This window comes from Tympanuchus pallidicinctus, unplaced genomic scaffold (assembly GCF_026119805.1).
Source record: "Tympanuchus pallidicinctus isolate F22 unplaced genomic scaffold, pur_lepc_1.0 scaffold3, whole genome shotgun sequence".
Taxonomy (NCBI): domain Eukaryota; kingdom Metazoa; phylum Chordata; class Aves; order Galliformes; family Phasianidae; genus Tympanuchus; species Tympanuchus pallidicinctus.
Genome location: NW_026294747.1, coordinates 36168547 through 36194826, shown reverse-complemented (window position 1 = coordinate 36194826; position 26280 = coordinate 36168547). Strand labels below are relative to the sequence as shown.

General features: G+C 39.8%; 2 protein-coding genes and 1 long non-coding RNA gene across 10 annotated transcripts in view; 1 reads left to right on the top strand and 2 right to left on the bottom strand.

Annotated features, from left to right (window-relative positions):
• MIPOL1 (mirror-image polydactyly 1) overlaps positions 1 to 10982 on the bottom strand; it is a 174284-nt gene extending 163302 nt beyond the window's left edge. For all 5 annotated transcript variants that reach the window (XM_052696878.1, XM_052696882.1, XM_052696875.1 and 2 more), the window contains exon 1: positions 10827 to 10982. The gene's annotated coding sequence lies outside the window, so the exon portion shown is untranslated. The remainder of the gene's footprint in view (positions 1 to 10826) is intronic.
• Positions 10983 to 12144: 1162 nt separating this feature from the next.
• LOC128087373 (uncharacterized) lies at positions 12145 to 14449 on the bottom strand. The gene is made up of 2 exons (XR_008209803.1): positions 14066 to 14449; positions 12145 to 13572 (listed from the first exon to the last, which is right to left on the bottom strand). It is a non-coding gene; the product is annotated as an uncharacterized LOC128087373 (long non-coding RNA).
• Positions 13930 to 26280, top strand: part of SLC25A21 (solute carrier family 25 member 21) — a 222504-nt gene continuing 210153 nt past the window's right edge. For 2 of the 4 annotated variants that reach the window (XM_052696863.1, XM_052696862.1), the window contains exon 1: positions 13930 to 14090. In XM_052696863.1, coding sequence (XP_052552823.1) covers positions 14024 to 14090 — 67 coding nt within the window. In that variant the 5' untranslated portion in view covers positions 13930 to 14023. The remainder of the gene's footprint in view (positions 14091 to 26280) is intronic. The other 2 variants (XM_052696864.1, XM_052696865.1) reach the window with 2 other exon arrangements.

The window sequence follows — 26280 nt, the reverse complement described above, 5'->3', positions numbered from 1 at the left end:
AACAAGTTCCTGCAGGAATGACTGGGACGCATCACCAGCTCCTTCTGGAAATTCAGATCTATTCTACAAACAAGAAAATGAGGAAGAAGGGGTTTTGTGACATTCATCTGCAATCTGTGCCTTAGAAGAAGGCATAGGGAGAGCTGCTCATTGCTGGATGAGAAGTGGTAATGGCAGTTTGAATCACATTGACTTTAAAAAGCTAAGCAAGGAAGCAAGCACAATTTCCAACCTTGTATGATCCACTTCCGAATGGAAATAAGAAAAAAATAACCCCCAAAGTCATTAAGCACTGAGAAAAGGCTGTGACAAATGCACACAATTTAAAATATTTTAGTTATCGACTGATTTTCCCTCTTAGCTGCCTGATGCACTTTTCAACTAAAATTTGGGACATCTCCATGAATAGTATAGTCTGTATTGTTTACCTCATAAATGTCAGTATTGTGCCAGTTTATTCTGCTAGTTTCCTTTATTGTTAAACAAAAGTACCACAAATAGGGATAATTAGCCCACGTGGCATGGGCCAGATTCTCAGTTTACAGCACATATATTTTACTGACAGAACAGAAAAAGGAATATTTCACAAGATGCTTTGCATTAGATCTAGCAAGCTTCTTTGAGTGAATGTTAAACCCCGAATATTCAAAGTCTGCTGTGTCCTACTGCTGAGATGCAAATTTAAGCCACAGAAAGTTCAAGAATCTCATGCAAAATATTTTTTTGCATAAGACTGCAGTAGTCTAAGTGTTCTGTATCCTCCCATTTGCACTCAGAAATCCCTCAGACTTCAGGAGACTTTTATCGGTCAGTTGCTGTATCACATGTGGTCAGTGCAGAGGATCAGAGGTTTCTGCACAGTGTTGTACTTTGTCCTGCTTTGAGCTCTCCAAGGGGCACTCAGCTACCATGAACTCATCCCCCACTTCAGTGTTACCTGTTAAATGAAGCGAAATCTCACATTACTTTATGGACAATCATTTATAGTTCTTTTAGATGCTCTTGACTGTCAGGAGAAAAATCTATTATTTCTGCCTATATCATAATTCAGAATTACCATGTTCAATTACCATCTGAGATCTTCCGGATTAAAAAAGATGGAACCAAATCCCAGAAGCCCTGGATCTTCCCAGAGTTTTCCACAACTACTAGCTCTACATTTCCATCATCTTCCTTCGATATCTGCTATTAAACATTTGTTGAATTTCTCTGCTAATGCTTCAGGCACTCTGTAAAATCTAAATGTCTCTCAAAAGAAGCAGGTGCTGATACATGAGGAATGCTGAACACACAGATTTATTCTTTGCCTCCTTCAGGGCAACTGCCAAATTCTACTGATGCATGGAGCATAGAAAACCATTTGTTATCAGTCACCTCATCATGATTTTCACTGTGCGCTGGCAGGTGAGTTTGGAATTTTTTGTTTTTCATATCAAAAACATTTTAATGCCAAGAAGTTTAATGAAGGCTGGTCTTTCCCTCCCCCCCACATTTAATAACTACTAAAACTCATCTTGTTGATCCTGTTACTCATTTCACGTTTCATACAAGATTATGAAGAAGCTCTATTTTTGGTTCTAAGCGCCAACACTTGTTGGCATGTCATTTTATGGACCATTTGTCTCCTCAGCTCTATCCTGTATCTCACTGAAAATTTTACTAACTATTCCCTATAAAGTCCCCTCCATCCCCAAAAGAAAGTAGTCCTTTACCAAGAACACGAGCTAAAACTTAGCAAATCTTCCCTTAATAACTGTAAGATTGCTACATAAACATACACTTAGCGCATATATTTACATTCTTCTACAGCTTCTATTTTGTGCTAACATCCCAGCCTCTGGCAACACCACTCTGGTTTTCACACTTGTGCCGTCCAAATGATATAACCTCCATTTGGCTTCAGACAGATGCTTCGTGCCTCTACATCACACTACCCAGGGTAATATCCTCAGAACTGAACGTACATACCATCATCCTCATCATAATGTTTGGATATTTTGCTGATGTTGAAAAGGGATATCAACAGATATTGCTGGACACCTGGACTTCTGATGTTTTATACTACAGACTATTTGCACAAGATTATTTCTGTTTTTCTACCTAGGAAGAAGGGGATTGAAGGATTATCACGTTTCTTCCTGATCTCTAGCCCAATAGGATCTTCAGCTGCACTTCCCATCCCCACCAAAACTTAAGGCCAACAGTCCAAGATGATCTTTGTTGGTTGAATTCTAACTGCTTAGAAAATATTAGCAAAGCAACTGACAAAGTGTTTTGCCCAGATGTCTGACACAAACTGATCTCTTCAAAACTGCTCACTTATAACTGCTGCTAGCCGAAATGCAAACTCTTCAGTGTTTCCACAGTTTTTTTTTTTTTTTTTTAAGCTGCTCTTAAAAACGCATCACTGATGTGTTTCAGGGACACACTTCAGATCACCTCGCACATTATCACAATGTTCTGGAAAGTCTAACATCACAATGTTCTGGAAAGCCTAATTATACACAGTTGGCTGAAAATAAGTGCTAACTTAAAAACTTCAGAAAACCTTTTTTAGAAAGAAAAAGAATACTGTTTGAACAAGCTCATCTTCTAATTGTCTTTATTTTTTACTAGCACTTATCAATGGCAGACACAAAGAGAAGTGAGAAGCTTTATATATATGTTTCACAGAGTCACTTTTTTGTTGCAATTTGGGGAGTGTGTGCCAAGCTGGACTGACACTTCAGTGTTGTGTTATTATTATAGTTTGCTAATGTGCCATACTAAAACAAACAAACAAAAAACAACAACACAATTTCCTTTTTCCAAACCAAAAGTGACTATTAATCATCAAAACAAGTAAAGCTAACCAAATGACAGCATTTCAGTACAATTCTAAATCCATAATTTCTCTGACAAACATTTTCACAATCTCTTCTACCCTAGTTCCCTAAGAGCTGAATGCAGGTTTCTTGTGCGTGATAATCAGCACACAGAAACACATTCCCAAAGGTTATTTCAGCTTGCAGCTCAGCCTGGTGTTCCTGCAGCCACCAAACAACCCTGCAATCTGTGGGGATGGCTGTATTTCTCTGTCAGGTTGTAAAGCATAGGGGTGCTATTGTACAGACATATGTCAGAGCCAGAGCACCATGACACACACACCCTTTGCATTGTTTTGGAATGTAAACATCAGTCCATCAGTTTCAAATAAGGAGTGCAGGATATGCACTGCACAGAGCAGACACAACCCTAATCCAGCAGGTACATACTAATTGACAGCAAAAAAAGACAAAAAAAAAAAAAAAACAATCTCAAGAAAAAAACAACCAAACAACAACAACAAAAAACCCTCAAAAAAAGCATGCAGACAAAAAATAAAATAAAAATAAAAGCAACCAAAAAACCCTAAAGCAAAACAATACCAAACAAACAAAAAAAATTACTACCTCTAAAACAGTATCCTGCGCTGTCTCTTTAAGAGCTGTACCTCATCTCTTTAAATAAGTAACCCTTCCCACACTGCAGCAGTAATGAGTCTGCCTACAGGGCTGCATCTGGTAAACGTATTTCTAAAGAAATGTTTGCAGTTCAGGCATTCTTGAATTTTACAGGCGACCCCACAAACGTCAGCAAACCTCGTCCACTGCAGCAAAGAGTCGGGCAGTGAACCACAGCGACCGCACCGCGCCGCAGCTGGGACGTGCCCAAGAGCTACAGCCGCTAAGCAGGGGGCGGTGGGTGCCCATGTGGCGCTCAGAGCCGCCCGGGGCTCCGCCTGCCGGCCCCACTCGGTCCCGGCAAGCAGCGCACAGCGCCACCTGCTGGCGAGAGCCGCGTACTCAAGTTTGGCTGCTGCTGCTACATACGCGTGTAAGTGTAGGAAAATTTTAGAAAATTACCTGTATTTCTGCATGGTTTAGGATATGATAACAGGTGGCCTTCATTTCTACGATTCTACTCCTTGCCTTGCTGACTCTAGTCTGCTTTCCATTCCCGTTGGTCTCCCTGCCAGGAGGGCTGCTCACAGGCTGACAGGGAGTTGCTCTCTCCTTCAGTGCTGCCTGGGAAGGCCTGTGACTCACTGAGGACTCGATGCAAGAAAAGAGATGGCATACATAGAAAGGACTCCACACCTTGTCCCTGCCTCCTCCTTTGCTATTAAACATGTAAGTCAGCCAAGAGGGATCAACTGCTGCAGGACAGTGAGGTCAGACATTAAAATCAGGGGAAGACCTGTATCCCCTCCATCATAACACCCTAAACACCTCCCCAGAAAAAGAGGAGAAAAAGAGAGGAGACTACTCAGCCAGGAACACTGGGAACAGCCAAGAGACATAGCAGCAAGAAGGCTGGGATGCAGTGGTGAGTGATAAAACCCCAGCACTGTGGGACATCCTACAGAAGCAATGAGCAGTGGTGAAGGAAGACAAGCACACAGCCCTGACTAGGGCCCAGCTCTCCCCATATAGCTTGTCCCCCTGAAGAGACTCATGGACAAAATCTCCTACACTGAACTCAGCTGTAAGTACTACAAAATCAGACTAGAATGCTTCCTTGCCTTTTTTTTTTTTTTTTTTTTTAAACTGCAAGGAAAAACATAATTTGAAACCTGAAAGGTGGATTTTCATTTGCCAAATTCAAATTTTAATCCAAATGCATTTTAACATGTATTTAAGCACAACAATGGGGTTGCTGAGGTCTCTTTAAGGAACAGTTACATCAGTTGAGAAGGATGTAGGTGTGGAACCACATCCTCTTTCATCATATGTAATCAGGTGCAAAGGGAAAAGTTTAACTTCAGGATTCCTGTGGTTTAATGAAAATAAATGCCATTACAAACACATCCACACAGACAGATCTATTAATAAGTGTTTATTTTCCTTTAGACGTAGATCATGCAAGTATTTAACTACTTCAAGCCTCATTTTTATTCTATCTTAACTGTTTACACTGACAGCAAGCTCATGGTATCCTGATAATTAGCAGCAAAATAATAATAAAAAAATTAAGTGGAATAAAAGTCCACATATGTGAAAGCAGATGCTAATTGGATTCTGACTATTGATTCTACTTTGCTTACACTGAATGTCTTTGAAACCACCTCTGTCAATCATCTAGTAATAATCTGAATAAAGAAATTCAGTACCAGGAAACATTTCTGCATGAGGTACCATACTTCAAAACACAACATAAAACAATTTCACCTACTGCCTAAGTAGAACTGCACCATTTTCCCACAACTTTAAATCAGCTGCCCAGTAGACAGAAACACACGTGTTTTTATTTTTGTTTTATTTAGTTTGTTACCAGACGGCATACTGAAACTGCGGGGATTCAGACTGAAACCTGTCCTTCCCATGTTTCACATTTATTTATTTTTGAGAAAGATACATCCAGTAGATCTTAAAGCTGTGGTAGATGTTTCATAGTACTATTTTCCTCTTTCCAAGGAAGATACAAAGCAGCAAACAGGTAGTGCTTGTGTCAACCTCTTCAAATAAGCTGTTACAGTTGTTATTATTGTTACATATTATCATGGCAAAAATGGGAAAAGAAACAAACAGGGAAGGAATGCCTACCTGTACCCAAAGATCTAGGCTCACAGGAAGAACTCCAAGGAGGAGGGAACTCCAGAAAGAGATCCTTCCCCAGTCGCAGTCAGCCCTTAAATGGGGTCTACAAGGGGTGCAGCCAGGCTCCACCCCTTCTGGTCACACAGGTGAATTGCCTTCACCTGTGCTCCCACGGCTGACTTAGTCCTTTCCTCAGGTGATCAATTAGTGGTTCAGGCTGTGACTCAACAGTTCCCATACACAAGGGAAGCCACAACCTTACAATGGCAAATGGAAGAACTTCCTCCATCTGCACACATAACACACATAAGTACATTACAGCTAACCACAATGAAGATACTGCTTTGTTTCTCATGCTTGTATCTTAGAATTTACATAAACAAGTTAACACATTCTCACCTATCAAGAACTTAATGCTGAATAATCCTATAGAAGCAGCAATTTCTGCTTACTTGAATGCAAATCACAAAGACACCACACTGAGAAATAGAATCCTAAAGCAAGTGCAGTTGTAGATCATAAAAATCAGAAATTAAGAACTGTACTTGAGAAAATAAACATTCCTCTCCAGAAGTAATACTAATAACTTTACCAGAGGATAAATATAATTTATGCAGTGACAGCAATAAAAAATGACAACGTTCAGACAGGATACTCCACTAGGATATGTATCTCCTCTACATTTCACCATCCAATCTCTTTCACATAAGACTAGATGTACATTTTAAAAAACATTTTATAAAATTTATATCTACAAATGCCATTACCGAGAGAACTGAATGCTTAAAATGAAAATACTTACATTTGCATAACTGCCTTCAATAGCATTTAAATCACAAATAGAAAGTCCTAGAGCAATTTTCCAGTTATGCTCAGTCAGCACTTTCACATCTCTAAGGACACTCAGCTAGAAGTTGAGTTACCACTCTCCTTTGGGAAGTACGCTTACCTTTCTACACATCAATTAAGCTTCTAAATCTAAAAACAAGGGGGAACAAAAAAAGAAAAACATGACATAAACTGGTATTTACTATCAGATGTGATGTGTAAGCAGCAAGAAGACTTTCACTTTCTCATCTGTTGATAGGTTAGAATTCACAGAGAGAAGGCAAATATACAATTTGGAAACAGTGTAAAGAAAGCAAGTTAGAACTGGTGACTCCCAGAGGAAACAAACCACAGACACCTAGAGGAGCAGTCAATATTCATTATACAAATATTTATACACATTAAACTTGTTCATTAGAAACTGAAATGAGGAATAATAACGTTTTCCATTTTGCTCTGCCAAAATAAAAAATAAGTAATACTTTTCATTTACAAATATAACAACTGCCATGCCCTATTCCCTCTCCCTAAGCCAATCCAAGCCAACCCTGTACAATTTTTTAGATTCATGGTTAACAACAGAAATTATGGATTTGGTCCCATAAAGTGAAAACCACACATATATCCAACCACGAAGCAGTTCGTCAGCACTTAACCCTCTCTTTACAAGTGGACATTGTTATTTATAAACTAAAATACAAACCAACATACATCACTAGATTTTTACGTTTTAAAAAGACCATTAAAAATTCAATCTGTTGCCTTCAAGCAATCCTTGATCCCTTACTAAGCTTCCTCGTGGCAGAGCATAACAGAATCTCCAGTTTATACTCTCACACAACCGTGCTCTCCTTCCATGAATTCTGACAGGAACTGCCACCCCCTTCCTCCACAGAACTAATCGATAACCAAACATTTTAATCTTTCTTTGTCCCAGTGTTACACTACTGAGGCAGATTAGATTTTTCTAATTTATTTCACACTTAACATTTAAATTAGAGCATAGCTGGCTGAAATATTACAACTTAAATGAATGTGTAACTTAAAGATCAAATTCTATCCTCAACAGATTTACATAAAAGGACAGAAAGGATAACATTTGTCTACCAGCATGTTACGTGGATCTCCTTAACTCAATTTACTACGGATTTCATGGTGCAAGAATTAATGCCCCTCCAGGAACTGAAGTCATTACCAATTATTTCTCCCACACCTACAACATAATCCTATTTCCCTGTAACTAGTGGAAGTTCCGCTGCTCGCCTGAAGGCAAGTTGTGTTTGTTCCTTGATTTGTTACTCTAGCAAGTGGTACTCTAGCTAAACGATGTCACAGATGAGAGCTTCTTTCTAATAAGAAAATAACATTAAGAACCAGTGTGATGTAATTTATTGCCTGCTAAAATTGTGATTCCCATACATATTGATAATTTTAACTATGCAAAAAGTTGCCAACAGAATTATGTTTGTCAATGTGAACTTCTAGTATAAATTTTATCGACAACAAGCATAGATTCTTTTCTTGTGTCCTGCCTTTTTTCTTTAGACAATTCCCTAAAAACCAGAATCAATGTCCTACAGGTGAAAGCTCCTTTTTTTATATCTTCTCAATACTCCTTTTCGTTACAGGACTGCCCAACAGGCTGATGCATACCAACACTGTCAGATGCACTCTGGATTCCCATATATATAGAAACACTTTTCTTTTTAAGAATTGCCTAAACAAGAAAATGCGTATCTGCTGGCCTACAGGTTGACTTGGTTTTATTTTTTGACTTGTTAAAATTGTGTTACTGCTGTGTCACACAGCACAATCACTCACAAAAGAGGAAGCCAGATGCTAGATCATGTTATGATGTTAGGCTGTATGTTCACATGGGGATTCCACCATTCATCCCCTTCCCTACAAAAACACACATGTAAGTGGTGTGCAACCTATGCCACCACCCTGCAGTAATTACTATTTCCCATTTTAACCTGGTTGTTTTTTTTTTAACCTGTCCTTAACAAACATATAAAAGTCTACGTTAAGTGGCACCATGGCAAACAGAAGTCTGCTGCTATAGTTTCATACTATGGACCACAATGCCAGCAGGGAGCATGCAAACCATCTTACCATGTAACAAATTGGTGGATCAAAGTAGCACAGATCCCTCTCAATAAATGAGTGTGCACACTGGCTCCTTTCACAGCTGAGTCCCTTCCTTCAAAAGGAATGGGCCACTGCCACAGATGATACTTTCAGGAGTTGCAAAATTACCATGTGCCAAAGTTTGTTAACGCACTGGAGCCCAGGTTTTGTGGTTTTTTTGTTTGTTTCTTTCTTTCTTTTAAATAAGTTTTTAAACACTTATTGCCCTTTACTCTCAGCTCATGTCTATCTTCCTTCTTTTGATTCTTGTGATCAATTAATAACTTAATGATTATTTCCACGTATCAGCATATCAAAACCATGTTTTCAGCCCTCTGTCACTTTCTATCAAGCTCTGAATGTTTCTTTGTGTTTCTCCAACTTCATGACTCTCAAAAACACAACATGCTAATGACCAGGGCTGGGTCAGAGAGTATTAACTCCACACTCCTGTAACTGCCAGAAACCCAACTGCCTAGGTGCAAGGAGAGACCAACAAAATTGTTTTTTTTTTTTTTTTTTTTTTTTGTTTTTTTTGGTCAAGTAAATCAATTAATACCCTAATCAGGTATTTCTAATTTAGCACAGAATGACTTCTAAAAATGGATAGAGAATAACAAAATGCAAAGAACAAGAGTAACACTTCCTTCTCCAAAAGGAAAAAAGTAATAATTTAAACAAAATAACCATATCAAGAAGTCTAGTTAGTTCTGAAAACTGGGGATGAATATTTTTTAAAGTTTCATTTTCTACCCACTAAGAGGGGAGAGTTATTCTCATTGCGAACTGCGATGGGAATCAGAAATAGGCTATAAAAAGAAATGTGGCGTTGCTGCATGAAAAACTTTAACAATTTCAAAAAGGGTATACAGAAATGCACACAATAAGGAGTTGTTCATTAAATATAAGAGACTACATCACTTTCTTGACACCGAGATCCACTAGCTTGGTTTGAGGCTTACCAGTCTGGGCATTTAGAATAAACTAGACAAAACAAGTAAGAAACCGGCAGGAGGGTGCTTTGCACCCGTCTGTTCTTGCCACAGGCAAGCAAAGTTCTGGGAAGGGCTGCAGTCCCTTCAGCAATGCTGTCACTGTTCAGATGCGGCACAGCTTTACAGCTCCATCTCTTTCCCCCAAGTCTGCAGCAGAAGTTGTTCTTTCTAAAATACGGTACATGATACTGCTCAGCCCTTCCATTCACTTACTATATTGCACCTAGAGCTGCAGTCACTTATCCTCAGCTGGACAGGTAAGGCAATCACTTTCAAGAGAATGAAATCCGCGATGAGCAGAAGAGCTGCTTCCCACCACGCTCACGGAACTGCCCGTGTACAAGGGTCAGCTTCACATCTCTGCCTAAGGGCTGAAGGGCCTCAATGTGTATGGCTACCTTTTGTTATGAAAACAAAACCAAAATAAAAACAGAATGGCCAGCCACTTCACACATTATGTTTACCTTAACAATTTAGACTTCGTTTAACTTTCCCTAAAAGTTTACAGAACATTTAAGTCAATGACACAGCGTGTTTAAATGAACAAAGATAAAAACGGTGGTTCCTGTCGATCCAAGGGTGCGCACTGCCATAGTAAAATATGTCCTCAAAGACAGACAGAAACAATTCTGCAAATTGCTTGCACTCAAAAAATATTGTTCCTTGCTTCAAATTAAATAGACCTTTACAGCATCATTAAGGAAACAGGCTCCTATGAAGCTTACTTGAAGTGCAAAACACATGGGAACTTCTTAAAGATGTTTTTCTTAAGTCATGAATTTTCAAAACAGAAGCACAGACTTACAAGCTTTACTTTGGTATTTGTTAATGCGTGTGGGTGGTTTTTTTGGTCTGTTTTTCCTCTCTTTTTAACGCATTACAATTCTGAGTGCCGCCCGCAACCCGTTCTTGCTTGACTACAACACCCAGCTCTGACCTTCCCGGTTTTGCTCGGGGAGGAGTAACCCCAAGCTCCCCCTGTGACTTTTCCTCCCCGGAGGAGCAGCTGCCCATGGTGCCCTCTCCCACCGAGCTGGCACCATTTTGCACTCCGAGCCGCGTACTCCTGCGCGGCCAACTCGCTTCCCACTTTCCCAGTCATACAGGGAACGACCAGCGCTTCTCCAATGCTGCGCACCCTCCTCCCGCACAGCCGCTGACCCGGCGGCAGAGCAGGCCCGGCAGGAGGCGGGGAGGGCCGAGGGGGCGGAGAAGCGCTGCGGGCACAGCGCGGGGCCCCACCGCGAGAGAAGGGCCGAGCTGGAACCCGAGCGCCGCGGAGCAGCCGAAGGAAGCGCCCCGCCAGCCCCGTTACCTGCGCGCTCCTCCCCCGCGGGCAAGCTGCCGGCGTGCAGCCTTCACAACAAAGCCCGAGAGCTGCGGCCGCGGCAGGAGGAGGGCCGAACGCACCACCCCCACAAGCACGCAGCGTGCAAGGGCCGGCGGTGGGGCCGCGGTCTGAGGGCGGGGCACGGCGCGGCACGGCATGGCACGGCTGCGGACTCGGGCCGGGCGTTGCAGGGCAGCCGGCGCCGCCGTGCGGGCGAGAGAGGTAGCGCAAGGCTGAGGTCTGCGGGGCGGTGTGCGGACACAGCTGGCGTCTGGCAGGCTTGTCCTCCCGTGCGCGGGAAGAAGTTGTTTTCTTTTGGAGGGGTTAGCGCTGGAGTGCTGCCCAGACTGGCGAGGAGCGGTATTCCCCGCCTATGGAGAGAGAAGTGCCGCCAAGGCCATGGAGAGCCGCATTGGTTTGGGAAGAGGCCACGTGGAAATGGGATTAAGCCTGGAAGTGCTTTGGGAAACCTACATAATGGGAACGCTGCCTGTTGAGGAAGCATAGGGAGGAAGAAATGCTATATATTTATGTGAGAATTTAACGGTGACGGGGTCAACACATTTGTGTTTTAAATACAAGTAAATTTTTATGTAAATCTTTTTGTTGCAGCGACACCTTGTGCAGACAACAACTCTAACCAAACACCTTCATCTGGCCAACTCCGAATTTTCTTGACTGTTGAACAACTCCAACAAGTCTGGCTTAATACCAGATTTGCTATTTGTAATAAAAAAGCATTGCACAGTGAGACCTACATCCCTGCAATAAGTGAAGTAGTGATGTTTCAGCATCTGCTTTTTGTTGATACCAAACACTGGAGAACTGGTGATCCTGCTGTATTTAATTGAGCAGCAGTCTCAAAGTGCAAAACCAAGGGAAATGATGCTAATGTTAATGAAACACTGAAGTTGAGATTTCAATCACTTAAATGTCAACACATTATAAATTCTTTAATTTTAGGAAGTTATTCTGCATTCCCACAGCAATTCCCACTCTGCTCTTATATATATTTAAGAATTCAAGTTACTGCTTGTTTGCTGATGCTTGCAAATTATCTAACTGAATATTATAGCTCAGTTTTATTGTTTTATTAACTCTTTTGTGTATATTTTGTGTGTTCTTGTGTTTTACAGTAACGATAAAAACTTCCCTTTTCTCTTTGTTCTGAATTGTTGAAGGCTGCATTTCATTTTATCCTTGGAACTTCCGGTCACTTAGCAACGTTTGTTGCTAAACTATCACAACAGACACGCACGCACTCCACAAACCAACTTATCAGAACAACACTTCAAGAGCAGACTTCATGGAAGCATTTTCCAAATATATATTTTATTAAGTTATATTTAAGTTTTGACTTCCAAATTCTAAGGTACCTGCAATTGCTTCTCAAAACAGGAAAACATTTGCAAAGGTTTGGCAAATGATTCTCAGAAAGGCAAATTAAGGGGATGAAAGTACTGCAGTTTCAAAACCTTATGCACAAAACCCATTTGTAGGCTGTTAAAGAATCCTCCCTTCTCAAATTGCACCTCATCACAGAACATTATGGGTTTTTGTGTGTACACAGGTTATTTCCCAGTGAAAGAGGTGGACCACAGATCCCTTTTCTAACAGAAAAAGAACTGAGTACCAACATTTGCTTTCAGTAGCTGTGCTGCAGGAATATATAATATGCATCTTGTTATAAATAATGCTTTTAAGAGATTTTAGACTTAAACTTCTTGACTTGGTAAGATAACAGCAAACTGTGGTGGTGTTGTCTTCTTTTTTATTTGTTTGTTTTTGTTTTCCCTCTAGTGAAGTGAAAAAATAAGGATGCAAAAACTATCTTTCTTTTCCCTTTCTTTTGGAGATGTGCCAGCAAATCTAGCCTAGTTTTATTTCATAAAGTTCAAGGTTATTAATGGAATCACTTTGAAGATAATGTTAAGGATTTCTGACTCAAAAAGAATATTCTTGTCAGCGTTAGCATTGTAGAGCTCTTAGCAAGAAAACAAATTAAACCCAAGTTATCCGAGTGGTTAACAGCAATCTAGAATCTTATTCAAGAGACATCTCCTTTAAAATCTATGTTCTTAACTCTAATAAATGTACCATTGAGATCAACACTATCTCTGTTCTCTCCTCAAAACCAATGGAACCATGCTTGTATGTAAGTATCTTCTCACTGTTAGAAAAGGACCAAGTTTGAGCTGAATGGACAAGCCTTCTGTTGGCTTAAGAAAAAGTAGTAGTATTAGAAGAAAATATGGAGAGGACTGTGAGAAACCACAGTGCTACTCAGAGTTAGGGAAAAGACAGCAACAACAGACATGTTGGCATTTATACCTATGCCCAATGTCTCTGAGAATAAACGCCCTTGGCTGCTCCACATCCATACAGGTGATCTGTCCTCCCCTTCAGCAGTGTAGCCCTGCCAACACAGACTCTGGAGAAGAGCCTCTGGCCAATATCACCCCCTGCACTGTATCCTGGCATCTTCTGAAAAGCGTCGGTTGGCCTTGGCAGGAATAACGCTAGAGACTGTCAGAACCAGGGCTGACTGTCACAGTGCTCAAGGCCAGGGAGCTTTTGCTGAGCCTGTGGGTTTGCATGATGCATGCACCGTCCACCCCAAATCCCCGTGTCCTTTGACCACCAAAGAGCAGCAGCCATAGTCCAAAGGTTTTTATAGCACAGTGCGCTTCAGGAAGATGGTGAGTGAGCCAAATGGCACCACCGACGCCTCCTGAAAGCAGAACAATGAGGAGAACTGGTGGGCGTTCGCTGGGTCTAAGCCCCGGTGGGGATCGGGACTGCAGGAAGCGCGTGCAGTGTGGCACAAACCCCACAGACTAGTGAATGGGCCGAGGCGGTGGAGGTGGCAGCCGCTCCGCCAGCGCGCTGACAGGACACTGCTGCTCTCCCAGCAGCGCAAAGTGCTGCCGGGCTCGCGGGCTCGGAGCCAGAGTTCAGCCGCCAGCCCGAGCCTCGCGCTGCGGCCGTCAGGGGCCGGCGGGCAGAGGGCAGGGCCCGGCTCTGCAAGGGCCGTGCTGCGGCCCCCCCGCAGATAACCGCGGCTCCCCGCCTCCCCCCGGCTCCAGCGGGACGGCTCTGCCCCCCTCCCGCCTCGCGCGGCCCCGGCCCCGGCCTCGGCTCGCATCCACTCTCCGGCAGCCGACCTCCTCGGCGCGGTCACCATGGCTCGGCAGCCCGGCGGCTTTCTGCAAGAGGCCTCTCACCAGATCGCCGCCGGCGGCTCGGCGGGTAAGTGCACGCTCCCTTCGCGCGGGCCCACGGCGGAGAAACTGCCCGTCCCGTCCAGCCGCGCCGCGCTGCTACAACGCACGAGGCGGTGGGGAACGACTCCGTGAGGCGGCAGCTCCTCCCCCGGCGGGAGCGGGAAGGGCGGGTGGCCCCTCGGGCGGAGCGGGGGGTCTCGAGGATCCCGTTACCTTGGGCAGCGTTGCCGGATCGCTGCGGTAACTTCTGGAAGCGTGCTGCCCTCCCGGGGGCGGGCGTCTGCGGCGTATCGCTCTCAGCGCACTCCGCAGCCCTGTAGGCGATAAGGCTACAACCTTATCAACCGTTCAACCGCTCAACCCTCGCGGGACACGGTGGTGTGTAGGAAAGGTCCCTCTCGGTTTGCAGGACAACTGTAGTTACGTTACATTACTTGGACTGGGAACTACAAACGTCAAAGCCGCCCACATCACTCTGTGTAATAGCAAAAGCACTGCTGTGTCATTTCTTTAATCTGCTTCCCCTACCTAACAATAAACTTTAAATATTTATGTTAGGTGTGGGGAGTGTTGATACCAGATCCTGCTGTTTCAGCGTGTTTGTAAATCCTGTTGGCATCTCAGCTATGCATTGTGTTTTTAATTGGTTTTTAGTATCACTTTCAGTCAGCATGCTGTTTGCCATGTTATGTTATAACGGAGAGAGGAAAACTGTGTTTTATGTATCGTTTTTGTGGCGTTGTGCTTCCTTTTTGTGCCCCTGACTTTGCAGTCCTTCATGTTCAGCCCTCGGCTTTGACAAGGAGATGTCACAACAGAAAAGAGCTGTGCTGTACTGGCCTTTTCCATGTGCTGGATTTACACAGCTCTTGTGTGGCTTTGGAAATCCTAAAATGTTTTTAGGCTCTGCTTGGTACCCACCCCCTCTTTCCCCATGGAAGAAGAAGGATTTAATCAGTGCCAGCCTGTTGAAGGCTCTTCAAACCTGGTGAGATACCAAGATGTTTTGGCAGCAGTTGTTCTGCAAGATGACATATTTCTCTGCCTATAGCTGAGGGTCTGTATGTAACTGATTCAGACTGATTGATTTCTGTACTCTGAAGTCAGTCTGCTTTCTTTAAAAAAATTGCTCTTGTTTGCAGAAGGGTAGTTTGGATAACTATCCTAGTTTGGAAAGAAAATTGTCACAGAGTTGAAAGGAGAGTCTTAGAGAAGGACTGCAATTGGAAAACGGAAGTATGTGTGAGGGTGGTGTAGGGAAGAGATGGACTAAAAACTGTGCTTATCCGGCAGGCATAAATTTTAAGACAACTTTCAAGGAGACAACTAATCCGCACCTAACACTTTTTCAAGTATGATAAGGAAAATCTATTGCATTTAATCCAGAGGCATACTGCTAAAGTGCTTGCAACAATTTGTGTGGTTGTCAGGCATGTTCATTAGCTCCATCACTGACTTAGAATCTGTGCAGAGATCTCTACTCATTGGGTTTGAAGTAAACAAGGACTGTTCCTTAAATCCTTAAATAACAGCAGCATCATGACAGAGGAGTTTTCAGGTATTGGAGGGAAATGGATGAAACTTGAATATTAACACTCATAACACATGCTTAGAAACTCAATGGAATTATTGTGATTTATAGAGAAGATAGAAGACGAAGGCCTTGGCTTTGAGGTCTTTAGTCCAATTGTTAAATTTCAGACAAGTGTGGATCCAACAGGGAGGTGATGAAAGCAGGAAGGAAAGGATGGTGGGTGACAGTTGCTGAGAGTGTACTTAGTATTTCATCCATGCAGGGGACTTGGTTTCCTGAATTCAGTTTTCCAGTATCACTTTTTGACAACCCGTATTGCTTTTGGCTGCCTCTGCAGAAGGACCGGGGGTTTTTGTAGGCCCTTTGTCATATTTACTAGTGCGCAAATACCACAGATACCATAGGGTGTCTGTGATACCTGTACCACAGACTGATATTTAGTAGGAAACTGGGGGAAAAAAATCACAATATGAATGAATGCATAGATTTTAAGAAGTTCTGATCATCTTATCTCATACAGTTAAGCAGAAGGAGTGTAGGAAGGAAGCTCTAAGAAAGTTGCCCTAATTTGGTGTCTTTGTCAAAACAGTGGTAGGAAAGTAGCAAGGTAAGTCAGAGAACAAATTGTACACCAGAGTGGGTGTAATGAATGTCTGCATAAGTAAAATGAGAAGTTAGTTAGCATCCGCATGTCTGATGCAAAAGGATCTGAGAAGATGTGATTTTGCTAGGTCAAGTGGAAAATGATTAGAGATAAGTCTAAGCTGTCAGAACAGGAAGAAAGGGATTTTTGGAGCTTTATGGAAGGTGTCAGGGCTTGTTCATGTATTTGATAAAGAGAGAGGAAGGGGGAAAAGAAATCAAGCTTGACACCTAGTCTACTTGTCAAGCTTGACACATCAGTCTACAAGCCTGATAGAATGGAAGATACTGGCATGCTGAAGTAAGGAGAAATGCAAGCATTTGGTGCTGTAAAAGAGAAGATTTTAGCATACTGTTGTGTGTTTGAGGCGTTTCAGAGTTAAAGATAAACTAGTCAGTGCTCTGATACCACTGAACTGTAACACTCAGGCATGACAGGATCTCAGACCTTCTTGATGTCTATGGCAAAGAGTGCATCTGCTTCTGTGGAGCTCAGAGTTTGACTTCATGTTAGGCTGAAAGCTCTGAGGGTGACCTCAGATCTTAAATATGAAGTTTTACTTAGTCTTGATGTATGTTCTTCCTGCTGATTTTCAGTTTGCTCTCATCTTTTGGATTCCTGGATTGATCAACTATAAATAGAGAATAATTTGATTTTGTTTGCTTGCCTAGGTGTATAGAGATGAACAGGAGTTTGACTGAAATACAATTGGGGCACTTCATTATTAAGTTTTGCCCCTTCCAGTGTAGTGAATTGATGGTGTGTTCCTTTTCTCTTGTGGGTAATTAGTACACTAAGGCACGTGTGGAACTTACAGGAAAAAATAAATAGAAAACAAACCCTTTAAACTGTAAAAATCACTGTGAAAGGAAGAGCTTTTGAATTTGTAACTGCAGAATTGCTTTATATTTAGGAAGACAAAATGGTTATTTCAGCAGCCCTGTACATGCAGAGTTAAAGTAATGGGAAGAATAATTTATTTCTCCGTTTCATAAGGATCAGAAAATAATTATTTTTTTCTGCCAGTATAGAAGAGGCAGAAATTAAAGCGATAAATAGTGTTGCATGCAAAGTCAACAGAGATTTCATTCCATAGAAAAAGGAATCAAACACTGCCAATTACATTCTGTGATACCTGAGTAGATTTGCCAAGACATTCAGAGAGAAGGCTCTTGAGTCAATTTGAAAGATTGAGTGAAATGTCATCTTAAACAATTGCACAGAGGACTATTGGCTGAGTGAAGTGGCTGAATTTGGCTGGAGGTTTTGAATTTGGCTACCCTGAATGTTTTAGCATGTTGCTGCTTGGTATAGGTGTGTGTTCATTATTATTATTTTTTTAAATTGTAATAATTTTGCAGATGGAAACAGCTAAAACTGCAGGTAATGTAAATACAAAGTAAATACAACTGAGATTTTATGTTCATTTCTTTTGCTCCCATATACCTTCACATAAACACGATTATCATCTTTAATTTTGAAGTAAAAATGTTGAAAGGTTTATTCACTATATGTAGTAGGTGATAAATACAAAAGATTATGTCTTTTAAATCTGTAATATTTAACTCATCTTTAAATACTTTCCTACTATAATTCAGTGTTTTTAGTTTCTTAATTCTGTTTAATAAATCATCGTGAACTATTGGCTTTCTATTATTGCCTAATGAATATGGGAAAGTCAGAATGAGCTGTTTCTGGTTTTTTGTTTTTGTTTTTTGTTTGTTTGTGTTTTGTTTTTTTGTTTTTTTTTTGTTTTTTTTTTTAATAAAGGTATCTACTTTCTATGTAAGAATAACTGTAGCTGGTCTTTTTTTTTTTCCCTCTCATTCTCCATATCTTCATGAAACAGCAGGATTTCTGCCTGTCTAGACTTCTGGGCTTTGATTTTTTTTGAAAGAGTTAGGTTTCCAGCAGCATTGAAATCTAATAGGATTTGGGAGTCTAATTCTCTTAAGCTCCTTTGAAAGTCCAAACCTTGTCTTTTGAGAGGTGTTTTATTTCAAGAGTAAGCAGAGTTGATTATCCTGGATTGCAGCAACTCCTTTGAAGCAGATCTATAACAGGAAAACCAATCATCAGAGTGAGAGTGTTGGATGCAATATTAAAAGCAGTTTTTGGTCCTCCTATCACTGGAGGCATTAAGCTGGCAAAAATCACTGCAAGGCATGCCAGCCATCATAGTCTGAAACACCTGAGGTTGTTTGGTTGTTTGGCCTATACAAAGGGGAGAAGGAGCATAATGGAAGAATAGGAAGCACTTTCAAGTAGCAAGAGAATTGGCTAATTCTCCACTTCCCTCCTTCTGTCGTCCCCCCCACCCCCAGGTGTTGCCTTGATTATTTTGCTGACTCTCTTGTTTTTTGGGGTTTTTTTTCAATTTTTTTTTCCTGGAAACTAAAATTTAGGATGACCACTTCATGTTTTCCTCTTTGCTTTTTTCTTGCTTTTAAGTCATACTCTTGGCATTCACGTATTACTAAAACAATCACTTAATGCTCAGAGGTAGTTTCAACTAGCTAAGTATAAAGCTAAAGCTGCTAAATATCTTGACAGGAAACCATATGGTTTTAAAGTGCTCAAACTTTATTGTTTCTGAAGTCTTTTAAGGTTGAAATTTTATCTGAGTATGTTTTAATTGTTTTTCACTGCTTCTACTAAACTGGCATTTTGGACATTAACAGAAACTGTTTATATTAACAAATGAAGAGTAGGAAGCAGTTAAATAGAACCAATTTCAGGAAAAAAAAGTCTTGCAAGCTAAAGTATTCCAAGGGAATGAACTTGTTCTTAGCATAAAGCTGATTTTCTCTGCTGGGCTGAGAATTGGTGGTTTTGTATGAGATGCTGGGCTTAGTGTTTCAGAGGGGAATTTCTTCTTTGGAAGCAGGGTGGGAAGAAGTTTGGGTGAAGAGAAAATAAAAAAGGTCAAGGTTTTGTCGGCAGAAATACCATATATCCCAAATTTCCTCAAGCATTAAAAAAAAAAAAAAAGCTGGCTGAGATTTTGAGTGGCGTGTGGTGTGCAATAAACATTTATCCTTAAGATTTTGTACATATGAGACTCAGGGCTTTGAGAAAGATTATGTATTTTCTACTGTTAGTTTCTAATACAATAGATTTTATCTCAAAAACACACAACCCACCTCACAAAAACCCAGATGCTCAAAACCTGAAGAGTAATGATGGTGATCTTAACTCATTTGTTCTATTGCCCACGAGGTGGCAGTGTAGTATTACAATAAGATGCTAAATATGTCATGCTGTGGTAGAACGTGATTTGAAAGGTATGTTGAGGTTGGTGCTGGTGAGAAGATTAGGATATGGGAATTTGGATTAGAATTTTGAAAGTACAACTCAAAAGCATAAAACAATTCACAATCAGTGAATACTTATTTCATGTGCACTGCAAAGCCAATGATACTGAATTTGACTTTCAGTTATGAAGAGAAACCTACAGAGGATGACAATCAGAATGTTATATCACTGACTTAAGGTCCAAGGGTGGTGGTAAGGCAGAGATACCACATTTAAGTCAGAAAACTTGGGATAAACTTTTGGCCCAATTGAATCAGTGTGCAACTAGCTACTGATTTTCACGGAGAGGAATTTGCTTGATGATTGTTTTATTTTACCATAGATTTCATGTGATGTAGCTGAAATCTCTTCAAACTCTCATTGCCCATTTATAAACAATTAAGACAGAGGCACAATGGGCTGCTTTAACTTAAATTAATGCCTTTCAAGTATTGGCAAGAACATGACCTACAGTGATGTGTAAATACTTGCAGATAAGTGTTTCTTCAGAACTATAGCTCAGTTTCTGTGACATTCCCTTTTGTGGCATTCCCTTGGATGTTCTTATTAGTTTGCAATCATTTGTTCTTATTCTAGTTATTTTTCTACTTCAAGCTAGCACAACAGTGAAATTGGAAGAGCTCATCAGGTGTGACATGTCAGACTGCCAAAACTCTCCCTTAAAAATGGTTATCTTATTAACCTTAATCTTATTTGTAATCAAGAGTTCTCACTCTCTGATGCTGAGTTATCAATTTTGCAAGAAGAAGGTTAAACTTCAGTCACTATAAAGTAGTAGTTTCTGTACTGAGGGTTTGTAATTCATGTCAAAGGCTTCTTTTGTAACAGAAGTCAAAAGCTACATAGTTGCAGGAAAAGTACCTTCCATTTTTCAACAGCAGGTCTTGTCCTGAGGTCTCATTACTTTTAAATACAGCACCACTGATAGCTGGAATACCTAAGGCTGAACTACCTATAACACTGGTGCCCTGATGGGACAATGGAGTTATGTCTCAAAGAGTCTTAAGGCTGTTGATAAGTCCAACCTGTATAGTGGGAAAGAAAATACAGGAGTAATTGGCCTTTAGATCTGCTTTATCTGCTTTTTAATTGTTAAACCACCCTATTAACAGTTGCTGTTTTATTGGTTGTTTCTTTTTCCCCCTCCTTCCCTTTGGATCCCTTTCATTCTGCTACATTTAGGCAGGAAGCATAGTTTATGGGTCATCTTTCAGCCTTTAGTCAATGAATCATTTCCCATTTTGTTATCCTAGTTTCCCAGGACTTCTGTTGCTTTTGTTGTACTGAAGTGTAATGTATAGCTGGTGTCTCCAAACAGACACAGTCCCAAAAGCAAAATGAGAGCCTTAGTATCTTCAGTTTGGAAAAATTCGTTGCTTGTTATATTTCACTTCCCATTACAGCAGATTGCAAGTGTTCTTGTGGCAGAGTTTTATATATTTTTCTGTTGTCTGTATTTGCTTCTTAGTATTTAATTAAAGATACTTAGTAAAGATTTACTAAAGATGCATATGTAGTTTGAATGTGTAGTCACGGTTGTTCAACTTTGCTCTTATCTTAATGTCAGTGCTGCAGCATGAAAGCAAAGAATGGTAAGTTGCAAAGGTTTTAAAAACAAACTTAATTTGAGGGCAGTTCCCATGATTTTTAGATTAATTTGGGATCTGAGTCATGAGGTTATGAATGTTAGGTGTTGGTGATGATAAACCAGCCTTATGTGTGTTCTCTTCAGGCTGGTTTGCAGTGCTGCCTTGCCTACGACATAAATTCATGCTTAACCTTGTGGAGACAAGTACAAAACAAAGCATCACACTGCTTGTAGGTTGTTAGAAGAATTTGGTTTTCAAAAGACTTTCTTGTTATAAATGCTGACAAGTGTCAGCATGATCTTGTACATGTATATACACTCCAGTTTTGTCAGGCTTGCTAAATGTGTGAACAAGAATGGTTGCCTTGTTCGTGCTGCACACTCTAAACACAGTGTCCAGCACACTTTTTATATCTCTGTGAGTATATCTTAGGTAACATCTGTTTTTCCTGTATTGTTGTACTAGTTCATGTTTGAAACAGTTCCTCAACAAAAACAGTTCTCCATTCAGACTTAAAGCAATTTGAAGAGGAAAAGACTTCTGGAAGAACTTGAGAGCTTTGAGAGTCACAGTCCTGCTCCTCGCACTCATTTTATGGTCTGTGGTTGCGGAACCAAAGTAATTTAAGGACCAAGATAGTATTTTGTCTTTTGGATGAGTGTTCCATTCTCTTTTCAGAAATGGAGTTAGGATTTGAAATGAAATTAGGCATTCCCCTGAATTAAGCAGAGGAGGCTCTACTCATTGCTCATTCTACCTGTTAGTAAAAATAAATAAATAGCAAAACTGAAATGCTAGGCGAGCAATAAGATGGTCTTTACTTAAAACAGCCTCTCCTGTTTTTGTTTTTTTGTTTGTTTGTTTGTTTGTGGTTTGTTTTTTTTTTTTTAAGTAATGAAGAAAATACCTATCAATAAGCAGTACATTACATCTGGCATGTTCTTCCTTAGCATAAAATATGATGATATTCTACATGATAAAAATGAAGCAAATCAACCTCTTTTTCCTGATCTGTCAACAAGGTTTTGTCTTTTCTGCAAAATAATAATTCTTAATAGAAGAAGAAATAGAGCATTATTGATTAGATGCTTCTAAAGGGGGCTAAAGAAAGCACTTGGGCTGCCTTTCTGCAAATATTAAACAATGAATATTGTTAGAGACTACACTAAATGGAAAAAAAATGTTTATTTGGAGTATGAAACTCTTCTAGGTTAATGTCCATAAAGTTTAAATTAGTTCAGACTTTTCTTATTAGAATAAATGTTTCCTTTTAAAAAGCATGATAATCATAATCAAGACTAAATTTGTTCTGTTATTTATTTTCAAAATGATTGTACATGTTTAGCAGACTTTTGATTTAAATCCCTAGGGATATATTGCAGACAGATGTTTAGATGACCTCATGTTTAAAGTAAAGTTATACTTGGACACTACATTAAATTTTCCCTAAAATCTTTCCTTATATGTTAGACTGTGGAGCAGTGCAGAAAGTATCAAATTATGTATGTTGAAAAGATACTGCTTTATTTTAAAAATAAGTTATTAAAATTCTGCAGGTTTTATTTTGAGGGTCCCTCAAAAGCACAAAATGCCTGATTATGAAAGAGTATGTTTATAAATGAAAATATTGTTTCTGGTTTGAGAGTTAAATGGGAAACAGACTCTTAAAAAAGTTCCATGAACTCAAATATAAATTTACCATGTCATTTATGCCTTCCCCCATAGCTTCTTAAAGACTACAGTAGAATGTGTGCATTCTTCAACTAATATTACATTATAATAGCACCTAGCAGTAGTCAGTATTTTTATTGTGTTCTGGCTTTGAAGGGCTAAGTAATAGTTTCTTCTCAAGCTGCAGCTGACATCATGGTGTAGATGCTTGTGGTGGTTCCATATGTGACGTTGAACAACATTTTGGAAATGCTCTTCAGTATTTCGTCAAGTCATAATTGTCAAAATTGGTCTGTTTAAAATAGATTTATTGATTGACAGATAAAATTAAGATTTTTCAGTCTTTTGAAGTTTATGTGGGCAACACTTGCAGTTAACGTGTTTGGTTAGATAAACGAGTTACTGAGTTGTTGGAATTCTGCCATTTGGAATAGTAACTGAAGTACTGTATTAATAGATGTACAACTAGTCTTGCCTCTGCTAAATATTTTTCTTCCTAATTGCTACTTTCCTGACAGAATGTACTATCTGTAGCCTGATGCAAAGGTTGCATTAAAGCAGTAATTAGATGCTTGGCTCTTGGACTTCAAATACCCTTTGCTCAGGTCTGACGTGAACACTTCTGTAGGGCAGCCTTTTTTTATGGTTTTCTGTCATCTGGGCTGATTATGAAGATGGATGTAGCCAGCAGAGCTGGAAACCTACTTTGGGCTAGACGTTGATAAATTCATGCAGAAGCTGCAATGTTTTTCAATCAACTCATCCAGGTCCACTGCTTTCTGGAAGAAACAAATCATCTTGCAGTAATTGAAGGCTCTTTTTTCTTAAAAGGGTGGATATTGAAGGGAGTAAAATAAGAGATCTCATCCTGATCTTGAAAAATGAAATTTCATTCTGCCTTGTCTGTCAAAAGTTCATTGTTGTTAGGTTAATGCATACAGAAAAAGATATGTCAGGCATGGATAATTACTGTTCTGCATAACATGGATTTAATTAAAGACTAGCAAAGGAATGTGGGTACCCATGTGATGCAATTACTGTAAGCAAATAGTATTTTGTTTCTCTTTCTTCCTGAATAAAGATTTGGGCTTTAGCTTGTAACTCTGGAAAGTAATAGCAAATATTCTTCTAAATGAGTATTAGATGTTTTGCATAAAAACTAGGATGTCATCTGGTATTTCACACATGAACTAAAAGAAAATATGACCAATTTTTGAAGTAGTACATCAGTGTAACTCCTTTTCTATATTAATATGCATAAGAATTCAAGCTATGTTCATTGTTTTGGAAAACTTGAAAAATGTAGAATTTACTGTATATTTGAACATTACTCTTTAGTATCATTTCTTATGTAACATTGTATTTACCTGCAATTCAAATATTTCTGGCAACTGAAGAATAAACAGCAAGATCGTCAGAAAAAAATACTTACTGGAAATAGGGAAAAATAAGTTTATTTAATATTAAATTTTATACAAAGAGACTGAAAACTTATGAAAAGCAAGAAGTGCCAATAAAATTGGAGCAGGTAGTCCTTACACATTTGCTAGAAATGTCACTTACCAAACTTCTTGGCATGAAGCTAAGGGGCAGTAGATAATGAATTGTTAAAAAATTTTCTGGATAAAGCAGTTTCACGGTGTCTTGGTTAGATATTGTTCATACAGAGATTTTGTACATTCGTGAATGTCCTTCAGAATCATTAGGAACACACTGATCATCAGGGACTCGCCATAACACTTTACATGGACTTGTAGTTTGCTTGATCTTGTAGCCCTACAGTGAATGCTTGGAATTACGCTGAAGTAACAGGTAACAACTCTTGTTCTTGTGTAGCTTGATCCCACCTTTCCTACCTTCTCTCTTTTCTATGTATCAATGTAAAAGGAATAAATAATGGCTGTTCTACTTAAATATCTGTTATCTTCGCACTTAATATACTGTTACTGTGCATCTTTCAACTATTTTTAAGAATGGGGAGGGATCCTAAGGTGGCATGCTGTTGTGATGCTTGGACTGAGTCATGTGCAGTCTGTGTACTGAGTGATGGCAGCATCTTTCAGAGAAAAACAGCAGTCAAGTAAAGATAGATTCTCATTTATTGCAAGCTCAGTTTTAAATTGGTCATCTTCTGTTCTATCTTATACCTTATTTTCTACACTTTAATTTGTGGTTATAACTGCACCTAGAAGCATGGTTGCAAAATCCGTGAAGAACTGAAACCTCTGAAGGGAGGTTCAGTCATGTTTAATGAATCTCTTTTTCAGAGGACATAAAGAGGGCTGGAACCTTACTTAGCTCAACTGGAATAAGAATATCTTTATTTATCTTTATTTTGGCTACAAACTCTGTAGTTAGGAAATTAAATTCAGACAGGAATAAATCATTCTATTGCATTTTGTATTATCATTGGATTGTTTGTAAAACTTGAACATATTTTATATTTCTGTTTGCTAATTGTTTTGTAAACCCTTCAGTATTCAAATTTGTAATATAAATAGTTTTGACTAAGAGCAAAATTTAGACTGCCTGCACTCTGCCTAAGCAAAAATTTGATGCCTGTGGCTTACAGAGCAATTCAAAATAGGCCTGAGGACAGGGAAGAAGCTGGGACCTTCCTTGGATTATCTTGTGACCCAGGATACTGAGGAACCGAGAAAGCACCATTTTCTGGGTTTTTTTCATTGGTATACGAAACTGGGTTCATTCTTGCTTTTCTGGAGGGTGTTTATGTCTTGCAGTTTTTACACAGTGGTGCAGGTTCAGCAGGAGAGTAGCTGCATATGCAGCAGCCAGGGTAGGGAGTCAAATCTCCCAAGAAATGACATATTGGTGTTAATTTTTTTAAGCTTAGTAGAGCCTCAAACACAACTACTCTACTCTCTGGGCCCTATTGTATTTATGTTTCATGTGCACTTTTGGGGAAATGGGCATTTCTCAGTGTTAGAGGCACAGAGGTGTTCAATCCAAGTTCCCATTTCACCTAAATTACTTGTTCTAACTTGACTGCAGATGCCATTTGGTGTAAAAAAAAAACAAAAACAAACAAAAAAAACCCAACTAGTTGTAAATCAGAGACAATCTAGTAAACTAGATTGTTTGTTGGGAACCCTGCACAAGACTTTATCTGATATCTACATCTGTAGTTGGTCATGTTAAAAAATTGCTGTCTTTTAATAATAATAATAAAAAATTGTATCCTACAGGAAAATAGTTTTATGGTAGTCAATCACATTTCTCTTACAGATCATAGTCTCAGTATATATCCATAGTGAAAGAAATGATTTCTAAAACAGGCTGTATAGTTCATACCCAGGGAGCTTGAAAGATCCAATCAGCTCTGACTGTGCTTCTAAAACGTGCAACCCTCTGCGAGGTACTGCTGGATCAGATGCATTGTGTTTAGTGAAAATCGCTGTGTGATGCACAGAAAAGTGCCTTAAATCTCTTGGAGAAGTGGCCA